At 32.5% G+C, this 15,482-nt stretch overlaps 1 protein-coding gene across 2 annotated transcripts in view; it reads right to left on the reverse strand.

Moving 5' to 3' along the window:
- The window catches only part of IRSp53 (Insulin receptor substrate 53 kDa), a 633,215-nt gene that overhangs the window by 163,579 nt on the left and 454,154 nt on the right, over positions 1 to 15,482 (reverse strand). For both annotated transcript variants that reach the window (XM_072523036.1, XM_072523035.1), the window contains exon 3: positions 12,577 to 12,669. In XM_072523036.1, the coding sequence (XP_072379137.1) occupies positions 12,577 to 12,669 (93 nt within the window). The remainder of the gene's footprint in view (positions 1 to 12,576; positions 12,670 to 15,482) is intronic.

A 15,482-nucleotide genomic window follows, 5' to 3' on the forward strand; every position in this document is an offset into this window, starting at 1 on the left:
ATAAACAATTTTTGAAAATTTTACGCTACACCAATGTATAGTTATCCATAACAAAATTTTCTTTCTGCGCCAAAGGAAATATCTCATCTCAATAAAATTTGACATGAATCCCTAGGTGGGTATGCATGCACATGTTCCTATGAAAAATCCATACAAATCCAATTTTCTGTATCAAATAAAATTTTTGAATTCATGTTAGTTATAAAAGCTTTTTCACAATCTTCCTTTTAGAACTGAAAGCGCCCGTTTCTACACACATATTTTTCAACTAAAATCAAGACCTTAACTGAAGTAAGCGTGTCGAGTGGTACAAAGAAAGAAAATTTCCTTCATCACACGTTTTTCTCAGTTAAATCCAGGGTTGTAATAAGATACCGATAAAACGATAAAGAAAATGAGTTAAGCAGATTCTTTAAAATAAGACTTAACAAATTTAAGAAAAGGATCTAATGGTAGGAACTTTTTATATTATTCCAAAATAAAAAAAAAACTTTTTTAACCAATATCTACACAATGTTTCACAGAAAGCAAAAAAATTAATATGAAATATTAAATTAAAGGACGTCACATTTTCGGTACACAGTTTACATAAAAAAGGCATACTGGATGTAATATAACATTGTTCACATCTTCGCCGCAACTTCACTGAATCAGCTGAAATCAGGTTGAATTTGATCCATGACATGGGTTATGACAACTTTGAATGCCGCTATAGTTTGTGGCTTATTCACATATATCTATAATTTAATAAAACCTTACAATAAAGAATCTAACAGAGTTAAATTACACAATCTCGGTGGCCAGTGCCATCACCTCTACGTGATATTACAATCCTCTTCAATCAAGTTATGTTGCACGTAAACATAGCACTTGTTTAAACCACATGACTTTGGGGTTGATACCATCAAATTTAGACAAATAGAAATTGATAATTATTGACCTATGGTGCTCGTTGTTGACTATCATGGACTGGTGAACGTTGGTTTCTTAGAAATATGGACCGATAACCTCTCCAGCCCAAAAATCCACATCAAACTGTGACCTTTTCGCGATGCATTGACTAACTTATAACTAACTCATCTAGGTTGGTAGTGTCCCAAATTCGACAATTGTTGACATACCCATTCAATCTAAAATGTCTGATCGTTGAAGATGATTCAGAATCCATTTAGCAATTACACGTTGTTTTCAATGGTCGTTTAATTTTGGCTCCTGGTTTAATTTAAGTTAATAAAGGTGCAAGCCCAATTCATGATACATAATTCGGCAAGTTGTGGTCTGTGAAAGGCCGAGTTATTGTGAGCGACGTGAAATCGACTGCAATCTCAAGGATAGTGGCAATGAATGGTTTGGCGCTATTGGTTGATTGTTTATTATATTGATATTATTACCAGTAAACTTAAATTTATTTACTAGTCCTCTTGGTATGACGATTATGGCTACCGTAAAATAGGCGAAGCACGCGGAATGTTGTGAATATACGACAGCCGATTTGACAGATGTTGATTCAACAATATGGCAGCTACCAACTGTCAAAGTTCGGAAGCCCCTATGAAAAAATCCTTAATATTCAAACGTAACTTTTAGATTACACGTGTATTTATTGTCTCAGCATGACTTGTTTCTTGCGTTAAGTTATAAATAATAAGTTATGGTATTAATATTTATTAAAGAACTAAGAACAAAAAAGATATTTCTTCACAACAAAAATATGTCGTGCTTTTTATGATTTGTTTTTATTTTCTTATCGAAAACGAATTTAAAAGTTAAATCGCATACTTTCTACGTTTTTAAATTTGAACTACTATTCAAATATTTACTAAATAGTAAATCTATTTTTTTAGTATGCGAATATTTTTTGTTGGTTTAGTTATTTATTTCAATTATTGCAATTTCTTTGATTGCATTGCATTGCCCTAACCTGTAATAACTTTTGTATAAATAAACGTTGCTGTTTAACATCAACATTTATGTACTTTGTTCATCATCATGATTTCCTAGCATCTCATGTACTCCATTCCTTGATATATTATATCTTCCTAAATTTTTGTCCAATTGCCATGCTATAAAGTTCTCTTCATCAATATATTGTACCAGCGTTAATACAGTGTGGGTATATAATTTAAATTAATGAGACCGATTGCATGCAAATACATCAGTGATTTTATCAATGATACGCTATAAAACAGAGGTTTCAAATTATTAAGAGTATAATACTAGTACCCAAATACAACTGAAAAATGGCCTTCCGCAAGGGTTGATGATGGCCCCCCTACTATTTAGTATCTATATATCAGTTAATACCAAAACCATATTAAAGAAGTTTGGATACAATACTGGGCGCTTCCTACAAACCATAAAGGATAGAAGACTGTTAAGCAAACTTTATTAAACGATCTGTTTATACTCGGAAGATATTTTCGCCGCTGGAGATTGCAGCGCAATGGTAAAAAGACGGAAGTTTCGTGTTTTTATTTAAAAAACACACCGCCCAACTAACAATTAATACACTTTGAAGACAGACTCCTCACCAATACCCTGGAAATACCTAGGTGTGATACTTGATAGAACACTAAGCGTTAAAAAACATATTATGAACACAACTGCAAAACTCTAAAATAAAATAATATTCTGCAAAAGTTATACAGAACCCACATAGAGTTTTTCAGCGACTATACTTAGTTCGATAGACCTGGGATTCCTGTGTCCCGCTGCGGTGCGATACTGTGCACATTAAACATACCTTGCACATTAAACATGTTGACGTAAAACTAAACTAGGCTTTTTGTGTTATATCACAACATCGGTGTACCATGACTGGACCATAGAGGCCTCTCACACGCCTGCCGAAACATGCTATTTCCAGATTAACGCCGATCCTGTGCTCCTCTCCCACGTTGGTATCACCAGAAGAGATATAAGTAGGCTTCGCTTAAGTAACAATCCTCTACACTCTGCAAGAATTTTAATTGAAAGGAAACAATGGGATAATAATGCACCGCCTGCCACCTGTACTACAAGCAAGTCAGAAGGCAACCTACCAAGACTAATTTTGGCTAAATTGAATAGAAACTATGGCAGGTGCTAAAATTCACTTTTAAGGTAGGTAAAAATATCCTCGTCAAAGCATAATAGCAGTCCTGTAAGACAAAGGCTTAAACATCTGGCGAAGGAATGCTCCGAACAGATCCTACAATAGCAATCCGTATGATTTTTTAGTTGCGACGAAAAAGTCAATTGAGGATATCTGTCAACTCAACGTTTATTAATTAAAATAAATTATCGTAATTTACTGATGTATTTTTATGATGTATTTGCTTGTAATATATTTTTCTGTTTGTTAATTTCTTCATAACATGAAATTTTAGTTTGGAGTTTGGCAACCAATGTGAAGCATTTGAAATATGCTTAAAAAACGCTGAATTTAAACTTTTACGATACAAACAGTCTAAAACGTTTAAAACTGATCTTCTTTAATTACAATAGTAAGTTTTTTAAAAGAACCTAATTTCTGCTATAAATTACATCCAAAACCATCTTCCAGGAGGCATTTTCCTTGACGCGAGATCATTTGTAATGTAAAAGTTTAAATTCTACATTTTTAGTCATATTTCAAATGCCTCATATTTGTTGACAAAAATCAAAATCAAGTTTTTATGTTAAGGTTTTTAAGACTGATCAACAACAATGGAAATTTCTCTACGACAGGTCAATAAAAGTAATAAATTTTATTGATCTCAAGAAAATCGTAAAAAGTGATAAAAATCACACAAAGCTGATCTATTAAACAGCTTTACATTAACGAATTTTATTTGCGGCAAAATACAGAATACGCGTATGAAAGCTGCACTTTTCTCATTTAAAACTCATTTTGACCTTTTTCAATAGGATACTCTGATCAAACGATATAGATTTTTTACCGTCGAGTTGATACAAAGTGGTAAATTTTATGCATCTTTTTTGTGGTCCCAAAATTGATATTCTCGACAAAACTCAGCTTGTTTTTATAATTTTTAAGGGTCAAATCTTTGACGACTGGACTATATACACAAAACGTAATTGTGATCTAGTCATACGCTAAATAAAGTAAAACGAGCTTTAATTTTTTCGTCCCCTTTTTCTTGTCCTTTTCTTTTTCGGTTTTCAGATAGTCACCTCTTTGCTCCCTAATTCTCTCCTAGTTATCTCTTCTTAATAAGTGTCTTGTTCAGATCTATTTTAAAGTAACTATGCGATTTCTTTTATTTTGTACCCTTAGCTGATAGTGAATTCACTTCAATTTGTTTTCGTATCTCTTATTCTTAAGACTACAGTAAAATTCACTAGGTACATTTGCTGTGATTGGTCATTATCGACATATGATTTGTGAGGTTGTGTCTTTGTTTCCTGTGTGTGTCTTATATTGGCGGTTTTATTTAACACCAAGCGGACAAAAATTTTTTCTCTGTTTGGCGCCGGTTTTATTCCAACTCCAAGCTTACATAAATAATTTCAATTTAAAAATTTTTCATTTCAATTGTTTCAGGAATCTTGGTTATAACACCATATTTAATTATCCAAGTCCTGGTTTTAGCAAGAAATTATGGATTCCTGTACTCCATCTACTTCAACACGTTCTGCAATTCTCTCAGGGGCCTGCCACCTTTGAAGCAAAACATTTAAAAATGTAAAATTACGAAATCGTCATATCAAAAGAATGCATAAAATAGATGTATCCAAGAAGAAAATGAATCATATAGTTCGTCCGTTATGTGAGCAAGAAACTAATTGTGAAAGTCATGAGAAGTTATGAAAACATCTCAAGGACCACCACCAGGTGAGTATTGAACTAATAACTTTTGAATTTTCTAGTAAACAAGGATATGAGACATGAAAAGATATGCAGAAAATTGAGACAAGTTATACAATGAATAAAGTGGTTAAGAGAAATGATTATAAGATAATATACTATGAGTGTAACAAAAGTAACATCAAAGGTAGGTGCAATACTTTGTTACTTGAAATAATTAAAGTTTATACTTGTATATCTTTAGGATATAAGCCCAACCATAAAACTAGGACAGAAATTTGGTGGATCAATTAAAATTAAAGAAGTGTGCCTTTTCAGGCTGATCTGTACACTGAGAGATCAAGGACAAGTTTCTGTTAGTTATTGGAAAACACATGCTGGACATAAAGAAGAATTAAGAACCATGCATCTCTCAAAAGTACAAGAAAAAACGATTGTAGAGAAGTTATTGTCTGGGTTGTCACCCAGCAGAATTTTAGATGATTAAAGAAAATTGGAAACACCAAAATTAGAAAGACTTGCCCTATTAACAAGCCAAGATATCACAAATTTGTCCAGATAGTATAATATACACAAAAAACGGGATCAAAATGATAAGGCAGCAACAGCCTTAAAGGTTCAGGAATGGAATGCTAACAATAATAATTATGCTTTCTTATTGAAGAAAGAAGGTAAACACCAAAAAATTATTAATTCCTACCACATTTATAATAATTAATCTTGTATGGCAGCTCATGTAATAATCCTTTTTATACAAGCAATAAACATTTTTAAATAATATAACTGCTAAGTTTGTAGTTACTGGCCTTTTACATAGCTAATTTTATTGTGGAGGTGGTGATAGTTTATGGGTCAAATTTACTGCTTTGTTACCTTTGCTTCCCTCATGTAATAATTTTCACTTGTCAAAATCAACACCTTCAGGGGAATTCACCCCTTAACTAACTATAGAGTTTTAAGTTCCTTTCTTTTTATCATCATCATTGATATAACTTTTTTTGGTTCTTGGTCTGTTTAAGACTATTTCCCGATTCTGTTCTGTATTTTATAGTATATTCGTCAAATTTTTGATTTTTAAAAGTGCCATGTAATATTTTATTTGTTCCTTATATACTCTTTAGTCTTCCTCTTGTTTTATGTCCAGCTGACATTTATTTTTGAAGGTATTTCATCTTACATTCTTTTCACATGTCCCTTCTACTGAAGCTGAAGAATATATGAGGAGCGTGTGGGTACCAACTTTGTTTTAGATGATGCTGCAAGGTGTTTGGGAGAAAATTCAATTATCAAATCAAGTCATGAGGAGAAATTTAATAAATTTATCAGAAAAAAGCTGGAACAGAGAAATGTGATCTAGGAAAACACCATCCAACAACGTCTTCAAGACTTACAACACTTTAAAAATGTCATAGACAGCTTAGTTGACTTAGATGATGAAAGTTTTATACAATTAAAAGACACAATCATAAAAAAAATTATGAGAGATGTTGAAGAAGCAAAGCGTAAGGCGAAGGAAAAATTTCAGGAAGCCACTAAGGATATTACAAAGAAGCGAAAAATGGAAAAGCATCAATATTTTCTTTCCAATAAAAAAAGAAACTGATTAAAAATTAAATTTGAACAATTCTTGTAGCTCACATGTATTTTTTGTTTTTGTATCTGCATTGAATTTTTATTATATCTTTATAGGCTTAGTTACAAGAAAGTTAGTTAATTTAACATTAATATGTTTACTTAATTAGTAATAGTAAAATTTCATAAAATATATATATGCATGCTTAAGTTGGTTCTGCATTTTAAAAAGTAATGATGTTATTTGTAGACTTTTATATTAGAGTTGTATTTTTAAATCGGGACGTACTGGGTCCTAGGTGAGGTTAAGAGGGGTTTTACCTTCGTCATTGCACCAATAAGGCCCTTCTCAAAGAATAAATTTTAAACATAGCTACTTAGTGTTTTATTTGATTTGCAATAGTTATTTTCAGTAAACATTTGCTTAATTGTGTTCAGAAAATTTTTTACCTCATGGTGAAATATAACACAATTTAGTTCAACTTTCTAGACATAAAAGTAGATAAAAATCAATTTGGATATATATATATATATATATATATATATATATATATATATATATATAAGGCAAGTTGACAATAGCAATTTTTATTATAAAACAGCTAATGGAAAAATTTAAAGTGAAAAGGAAAGACTTTACATAATTTTTATTTAACTTAAGATGGTATATGCCTACAAAAAAAATTAAAACAATACCTAGATATTTAATAAAAAAAAACAGCACTAGGATATCCTACACAGTCAGCTTATTCCTAAAATATGTAGTACTAATACCCAAGTTTCATTTTAATAAACATGTAACCCGCCAAATTTTAAATTAAGACACGGCCACCCACCAATCACAGCAAATGTACCTAGTGAATTTTACTGTAGTCTTTATTCTTGTTCCGATTATATACCTGTCCATTTTTCTGGGGACTACCTTCAGTTTTTTTTTATATTTTTTGTTATTTAAAGACAAGGTTTTGAAAGCGTATATAGGTAGTAGAATATCGTATTCTGAAAGAAGTTTAAGTTTTTGTTTTTGTGTACAAGTGAGTCTTAAAGACTGATTTTAATTTAATTATGTTATCTCCTGCACGATAAATTTGATTATCTTTATTTTGTGACAAAAATTTATGTTTAACCTCAAATTGTACTCTAATTAAACAAAAAAAAAAACGAAAAGCCTGCTAACTAGGTTGTACAACTGAGTATCTTATATTTGGTATTTAAATCTTTATATAAGGCAAACTGATTTATGTATGACCACTTATCACAATCCGTATAGATTTTTTGACATTCTTACAAAAAAAAAACATTGTACCTAGAAATCAATTTCTAGTGCTACAATATATACATCTCAAACGATTTCTCTTATCAATAAAATAACTTACTCCTACTATGACAAAACAATATGAAATATTGTAAGCAAAGCCTGTTTGGTACATATTTTGTAATATACTATTCTCACCGCCGCGCCGCCTTCAACGACGCCAAAGTATGTGAGCACGTGTTTTTTGCTTTACAAAATAACTTTTTGTTAATAGTATTTTCGCTCGCAAAAGCAATTTGCGCTGTTCAAACTCTCGTTTAGACTGTCGTTTTAGAGAAGGTAGAATGTGGAGAATTTTCATATATCTATGTTATTTAGAGACGCTTACTTTTGTTAATATCTAGTGGAGCTCGAAAAGAAACTTTGCTTATGGATCTTCTACGTAATTATATTTAATGAAAATAATTTTCTGAAGTTTTGGAGGCATTGGTTGTAATAACTGACTCACTATACAGCTAATGAAACTTTTTGTAATATTATTTACATTTAATTAAAAAGTAACAAGTTTAGAGCGGCAACTGTGCATAAAGTTTTTACTAACCAACTTTCTTATGAACAAAACTATTAATTGTTACGACTTCTTACTGTCTACGAAGAAGAAGCCTAAGCCAGAAAAACTTTCTTTACATGAGATGAGTGTTGCAACGTTATAGGCGGCTTGTTTTATAATATTGTGCGTTTATTTTAAGTTTTTAGTTTTTACTTTTAAAACAGGGATTTAACTTGGGATTTAGACCCACTAGTCAAGTCAAAACACTAAAACAGTTACACACATTTTCAATTTTAACCAATAAATAATCTTTTTTTTGTGACGAATGTTTTATAATTTGTTTGGGTTTCAGGGTACAGTCTGCAGCTGACAAAATCAATGTGGGAACATTTAGGATGAAGACAAAGTAGCTTTGTTTCAGAAATTTTACAAACTCGACTACAATGGCCAGTCGTCTTATCTAAATGAGGTTTGCATTAACATTGGTAAAGTGAAGCAACGGCGGATGAGTGAAGATGTTTCAAAGAGACAGTGTAGTGTAGAGTATTACATCAAAACTAATGACTCTTTACTTAGAACTTTTAGAAAAACTCTATGTCACATTATGTTGGTTAAATAAACTAAATTCAGGAAACCACTTTAGGATTTAGAAGATTCTTAAGGATTCCATGGGTAGATAGATTCACGAATACAGAAGTGTTAAGGAGAATGGGCAGAGAGAGTGTAATGGAAAATACAATAAAATAAAGGAAATTGCAATATCTCGGACATGTAATGAGAGGCGAAAGATACAACATCTTGAGACTCATAATTCAAGGAAAAGTAGAGGGTAGGAGAAGCGTAGGAAGAAGACGCGTTTCCTGGTTGAAGAACCTGAGAGAGTGGTTTGGTTGCAGCTCAAGGCAATTGTTCAGAGCAGCTGCCTCGAAGGTCAGAATAGCCATGATTATTGCCAACCATCGTCGCGGAGATGGCACTTAAAGAAGAAGAAGGAAACCACTGAATTATATTCGTAGGACCCATGACAATCGACCAAACCACATTCTCGATAAAAGTAGAGATCTTGTTATGATCCATATAACCTCATTTTCTTCTATCGGGGCATTTTTAAAACAAAATTTAATTTTATATTTAGTGTCCTTCGCACAGATATGTACTAAACTCAATAATTGGTAGTAGGTATTTCTTTGAGAGGGAACCGTCTTTTCAGTTCCTGGAAACTTACATCACTAAGAATTATTCCCACCACTTTAATTATATAACCATATAAACTCCGTAGTTATATTAGTTTTTATTTGCTTGTGGTAAATTTTCCACACTTGATTTACTCCGACATATTTATACTTCAGTTTCACCCATGGCTTCGATGTTTTGGCCATTTTGCATATCGAATCCTCTGGGCCTAACCTTTCCTCTGACTATATTTAAAGTACAGCAATGAATACTTATATTATTTAAGCAGGTTTTTACAGTTTTCCGCACCTGATCCAGGTACAGCGATGAATATTAATATTATTCGATAAGGTTTTTACAGTTTTTAGCGTCTGATCCAGGCAGTTCTGAGTAAAAGTCCTTATTTTTAAATCATCTATATACATCAGATAATTAATATCATCCCAGATTTAGCCACATGGTTCACGCTCCCTCTAAGGGGAAAATTCATTTGTCCCAAATACCTGCGGCATTAAAAGGATTATGCTCTGGTGGGACTCTTTTTGTGATACCAAGACCTAGGTGACTTAACAAGTTGGAGTATCTCTCAAAAATTTTCGTAACAGCACGTTATCAACTATGATTAGAATATCAATCACAGCTTTATTTACGGTCTTATACAGGCATTCACTTACACTCAGCTCTTTTATGTTTTTTAGGAGGTTTTTAGGAACACCATCAGTAGTAGATAGAATAACAGGTACTGTCTGGATACTTTTCATTCTATATTATATCCTTATTTGTATTTCTAGAAATTTAACGATCTTGTCATTGTATTTAACACGTAGATTACTGCTGTTATTATATGAGCATTAATGTTTTTGGGAAACATATGTAAGGCGGCCAAAATTAAAATATCATGAAAAGTTTTTTTACAGGTAATTTTTTACAGGTGAAATTTTCTTCAAAAACATATTAAGACTGTTCCAAAACTATATTTTTATTTTATTTTTTTATTTTTATATTTTTATTAGTACAAGATATATAACTGGTAGTATTAAGTTAGTATTTTTGAGAATTAAAATTAAAAATTAGGGAAGAAAAGGATACTAGTTTAAAAATAAATATTCCAAGTCTTCAAGTTGTTACAAAAAAGTAGTTCCAACACCTACAGTCGGTATCACCGAGCAATAGTGTACATATATAGTCGTATACATGTAGATAAGCTAGTGCAAATTAAGTTTTTGGAAGGTGCATGTTGGGTTTTGTACCAGACACAAAATTCCAATAAAATTTAAAACTGTGTAATTGCATTAGAAGTCTGAAAGATCAGTAATTTATTGTAACTATAAATTAGTGAAGCAACAGAAATTAAAATTATTTAACAATAAATATACTCAGTGATTTTAGAAATGTTACACCCAGAAGGAGTAATTTCTTGAACTTAATTTTTTGGCAACATGGTAGATTTACATCAAGAATAAAACGATAACGTTGTCAAGAATTTTAATCAAAACATTATGCTTGGCGACCTCGTAGCTGAATACACTCCTGTATACGTCTAGGCATTGACAAAATGAGATGATCGATATGTGCTTGTGGCAACTCGTTCCAAGCAACTTGAACTTCATGTATTAACTGTGCCAGAGTCTGTGGAGATGGTGCAAAGTGGGGAGTCTCCTTCCCATCATATCCCATACATGTTCGATAAGATTTAAATCTGGAGCACGGCGCAGCCACGGTAAAGCATTAACGCCAGCTTCTTGGAGAAAGTCTATAGTTTTTCGATCAATATGGGACGTGCGTTGTCTTGCTGAAAAAGGATGTCTCGACGGCCGTCGAGATAAAGCAGTAAAGTAGTAAGATGTCATCAACATAACGTGCAGCTGTCATACTGCCTCGAATAAACACAAGTGGTGATCGGCTACCATAGGCAATAGCCCCCTAATCCATTACTTCAACTGTCCTGTGTACATGCCTCTCAACAGCAAACTCGATATCTCGTCGCTCTACACGGCGGCGTCTTACCATCCTACGACCATCATGCATTCCTAAACATAATCGTAATTCATAGCTAAATGCTACATTATGCCATTCTGCCACCCAATGCTGACGTTCTTTGCACCAATTTAAACGTTGATGACAGTGGTTCGCAGTCAAAGGAAGCACTAGTCGTGAGCGGAATGATACCAGTCCAAAGGCTCGAATGTGACGGTATAGTGTACGCATACTAACAGGTCTACCTACTACTCCTAACCATAGGTAAGCAATTTGACGCGTAGTAGCAAAACGGTCTCGCAGAGCCAGTAATCAAAAGCGCCTATCTTGTTGCTCTGTGGTACTTCTCGGTTAACCAGTTGGTGATCTTCGTGTTCCTATACATTCGTTTGTGCACACACAACAGACACGCATAACCGCCATTGGCGTACAATTAACACGACGGCAAATTTCGCGATAAGACAAACCCATATCTCTATACGGAATAATTCTACCCTTATCAAAATCGCTAACATGGTGGTAATTTAGGTGTCTTCGAACTCAAGGTACTTTACTTCACTGAATACAATTAGGCAGGAATAAAAACTAAAAAGTTTTTCAAAATCAGTCTCTTCACAAAAAAACTTAAAGATAAAACTATGTTTTTTACAAAAAGTAGAAAAGATAAAACACTGGTATTGTTATCATGACATGTTTTAAATATAGTCATTCTGTTGCCAAAAAATTAGGTGTAACACTTCTAATGTCACTGAGTATATATACACCTATATTGAGTATTTTACTAAATCAACATTGACAGAGCCACAAAAATTGAAATTGGTGAAAATAAATATATAAAGCTAGATTGAATATCTTATTAAAAAAAATTAACAGAGAAAGACCCGGATTAAAAACGAAATGCCGAATTTGTTGCCATTTAACCCCATTATCACCATAATATCTGAGCGTTTCTGAATTGTGTTAACACAAACTTATCTCTAGAAGATTTTCTATTATTTCTATTACGTAATTAGCATCATATTTAGCAACTCCATACAACTCTATTATATTACAGAGTGTTGTAAAGTTTATATAAAACGCATCCACAAAATGTGCTCTGGTTTTTCATCCAGAAATTTATATATCATATATTGACACAAGAAAATCCGGATCTGGTTGTAATTCCCAAGTGATCCATTATAATTTTGAAGGTCAATAAGGGATAAGGGAGCGCGTGCAAGCGACGCTCGGTGAAAATAGCAAGGTGCATGGTTTACTTACCGATGTCAGATGAACCACCCCAAGTCCCCTGTTGAGCTTGTCGAGCCAGTTTACTGATTGCGTCTACGTACATTCTGGAAGCAGCGGCGGCACCTGCAAAAAAAGTTTTTTGTAAGTTTGGAAACTTATAACAAGTTTTTAAATGAAGCACCGTGCAGGTTATGTTGTCGCATAATATATCAATGGGTACAATAAAATTACAATTTTAAAGAATCACGGCAAGTAGGTGTATAAACATTTATCTGAAGTACGAATATTAGGATGTAAATATTTTTTTTTAAATATATTTAATATTTAATGGTTATAAATATTTCAATTAAATTTTCTGAAAACTTCCTTTATGTAACGGAAATCGTCTAAAGTTCGGCCATCCAATAGATAGAATCCCAAGGCCGCGTGATCACTGAGTGTCGACGAGTTGCAGGGTTGTGATTGGCTGTCTACAGACTTACATGCGTTTGAAACCCAACGGGAGAAGCCGTGTATACAACGCACCGTATTATATAAAATCAGTTTGGGTTATATTATCGTTTGTTTTAAATATGGATGGAAATACTCTTTCGCCTCCAAGAAACAGAGCAAAAAAAAAAAACAAAATTTACTGTTGAAGAAAAATGTGTTATTTTAAATAAGTATAAAAAAACACTTGCGGAGTTAAACGCAGAGAAGGGCTGCGAAGGTGTTATTAAATTCACTGCTGAAGCTACAGGTAGATTGTTAATATTGTTATGTTATTAATAATAATAATAAAAATAATTTTAGCTACTAACAAATTACCTGTTTATAATATTTTAAAAGAACATCGCCAAAATAATGGTAAATTTAAACCTCCAAAACCTTACCAAAGATCTAAAAAACTGCTTGATGAAATTACCAATGAACATAAGAGCATGATTCGACGAATTGTTCACAGTTTATTTTTACTCAATGAGCTTCCAACGGTTTAGAAAATTATGCAAAACATTTTAGAAAACCCGAACATTCCTACTTCAACAAAACTACTTTGAAAAAAGTTTTGAAATTAATTAGTTTTCGGTGAGTACAATTTTAATACCAACTAACTCATATTAAATCTCATATTAATAATAATAACTGGCTTAAAAAATGGTCGATGACCTTTTGGTACATAGTATCAATAAAGTATAATTCTCTCTCTAATAATAAACCTTTTATCTGGACTGATTCATTCTTGTTTTAGGTTTAAGAAAAGATGTCGAAATAGTGTAAAAAAGGAAAAAAATGAAATTATCTCATGGAGGTGACTATACTTACGATCCATAAGACAATATACAGTGATGAGTGCCTTAAGAACCGGCAAAATAACGCAAAAGATAGAAAACATAATACGTTGTGAAATAAAAAGAGATGAAAGTAGTAGAGGTGGGAAACTATCGATAGAAACCTCTAATTTACATTACATTATATTAGGACTATCGATAGTTTCCCACCTTTAGACGTTAGCTTATGAGCTAGTTGACTTCAGTCATAATATTACAAGTATGACGTCGAACATTAACATTTTTTAAATTTCGCATAAAGTAAAAATTAATTGAAAAAAATAAAGCAAATGTAAATAAACAGTTTAGTTAGTAGTAATTTGATAATTAATTCTGTGTTGACGAATACAGAATAACAAGCTATGATAATTCTGTATTGAGAAAAGTGTATGCGACGTCTCAAATCATAGTTTATTATTGATCAATATTTTAATTTTGGATAAAAAAATACTCCTACTTAAACTGTTTTTATTTACATTACGTGAGACATATTACTATGACTGAAGTCAACCAGCTCACAAGCTAACGTCGAAAGGTGGGAAATTTTCGATAATTCTAATGTAATGTAAAGTAAATTATAGGTTTATACCGATAATTTCTCACCTCTACTACTTTCATCTCTTTTTATTTCACAACGTATTATGTTTTCTATCTTTTGCGTTATTTTGCCGGTTCTTAAGACACTCATCCCTGTATAGGAAGACCGTACTATTTATTATTTGGATGAAACATAGGTGAACGCTGATCATACTGTTGACAGAGTCTGGACTGTCATGTCAATCACCAGTGCTTGACAAGCATATGTTGAAAGCCTTTCCACAGGATTGAAGCACCCTTCTGGGAAAGGTAAACGACTTATTGTTTTAAATATCGGATCTAAAAATGGATTTCTGGAAAACGGACTGCTTCTGTTTGAATCCAAAAAAATGGCGACTACAATGAAGACATAATTTTCAACCTATTTGAAGAGCGGCTGCAAAGGGTTTTGCCAACTTTAGCTAAAACTGCAGTTGTTGTCCTAAATAATGCGTCCTACCATAGTAGAAAATATGAAAAGATACCAACTAATGCTATGCGAAAAGCTAATATTCAAGAATGGTTGCGACAAAAAAATATTACATTTACTGACGACATGGTCAAAGCTGAGTTATTAGCATTAGTAAAAGTCATCCCATAAAAAAAAGTATGTGGTAGATGAAATTATTAAGTATTCAGGTAAATGTGTGCTTAGATTGCTCCCTTTTCACTGCGAGCTAAACATCATTGAGCTAATATGGACACAAGTAAAGAGTGAAGTTGCAAGAAAAAATACTTGGAAAAAATAATGTTACATCAGATTCCTGGAAAAATTATATCAACCATGTAGATGGAATCATATCTAAGATGTGGTAACTAGATTTTATTGTAGAATAGCAGTTAGAACCACTGATTAATAATTTAGGTGATGACGAATCTTCATCCGAGGACACCGATACTAATTAATTTATCAATTAAGAATCAAGGTAACCTCTATTTGTGATATTTTTTTTTTATTTTAAACGCCCAACTTAAAAAAACTCCAATTCAGTCAAATTCGGGTCAAGGCTGAAAAAATACCTGAAATCCGGGACTTTTTAATAAAAATTGGGC

This window comes from Diabrotica undecimpunctata, chromosome 2 (genome assembly GCF_040954645.1).
Source record: "Diabrotica undecimpunctata isolate CICGRU chromosome 2, icDiaUnde3, whole genome shotgun sequence".
Taxonomy (NCBI): Eukaryota; Metazoa; Arthropoda; class Insecta; order Coleoptera; family Chrysomelidae; genus Diabrotica; species Diabrotica undecimpunctata.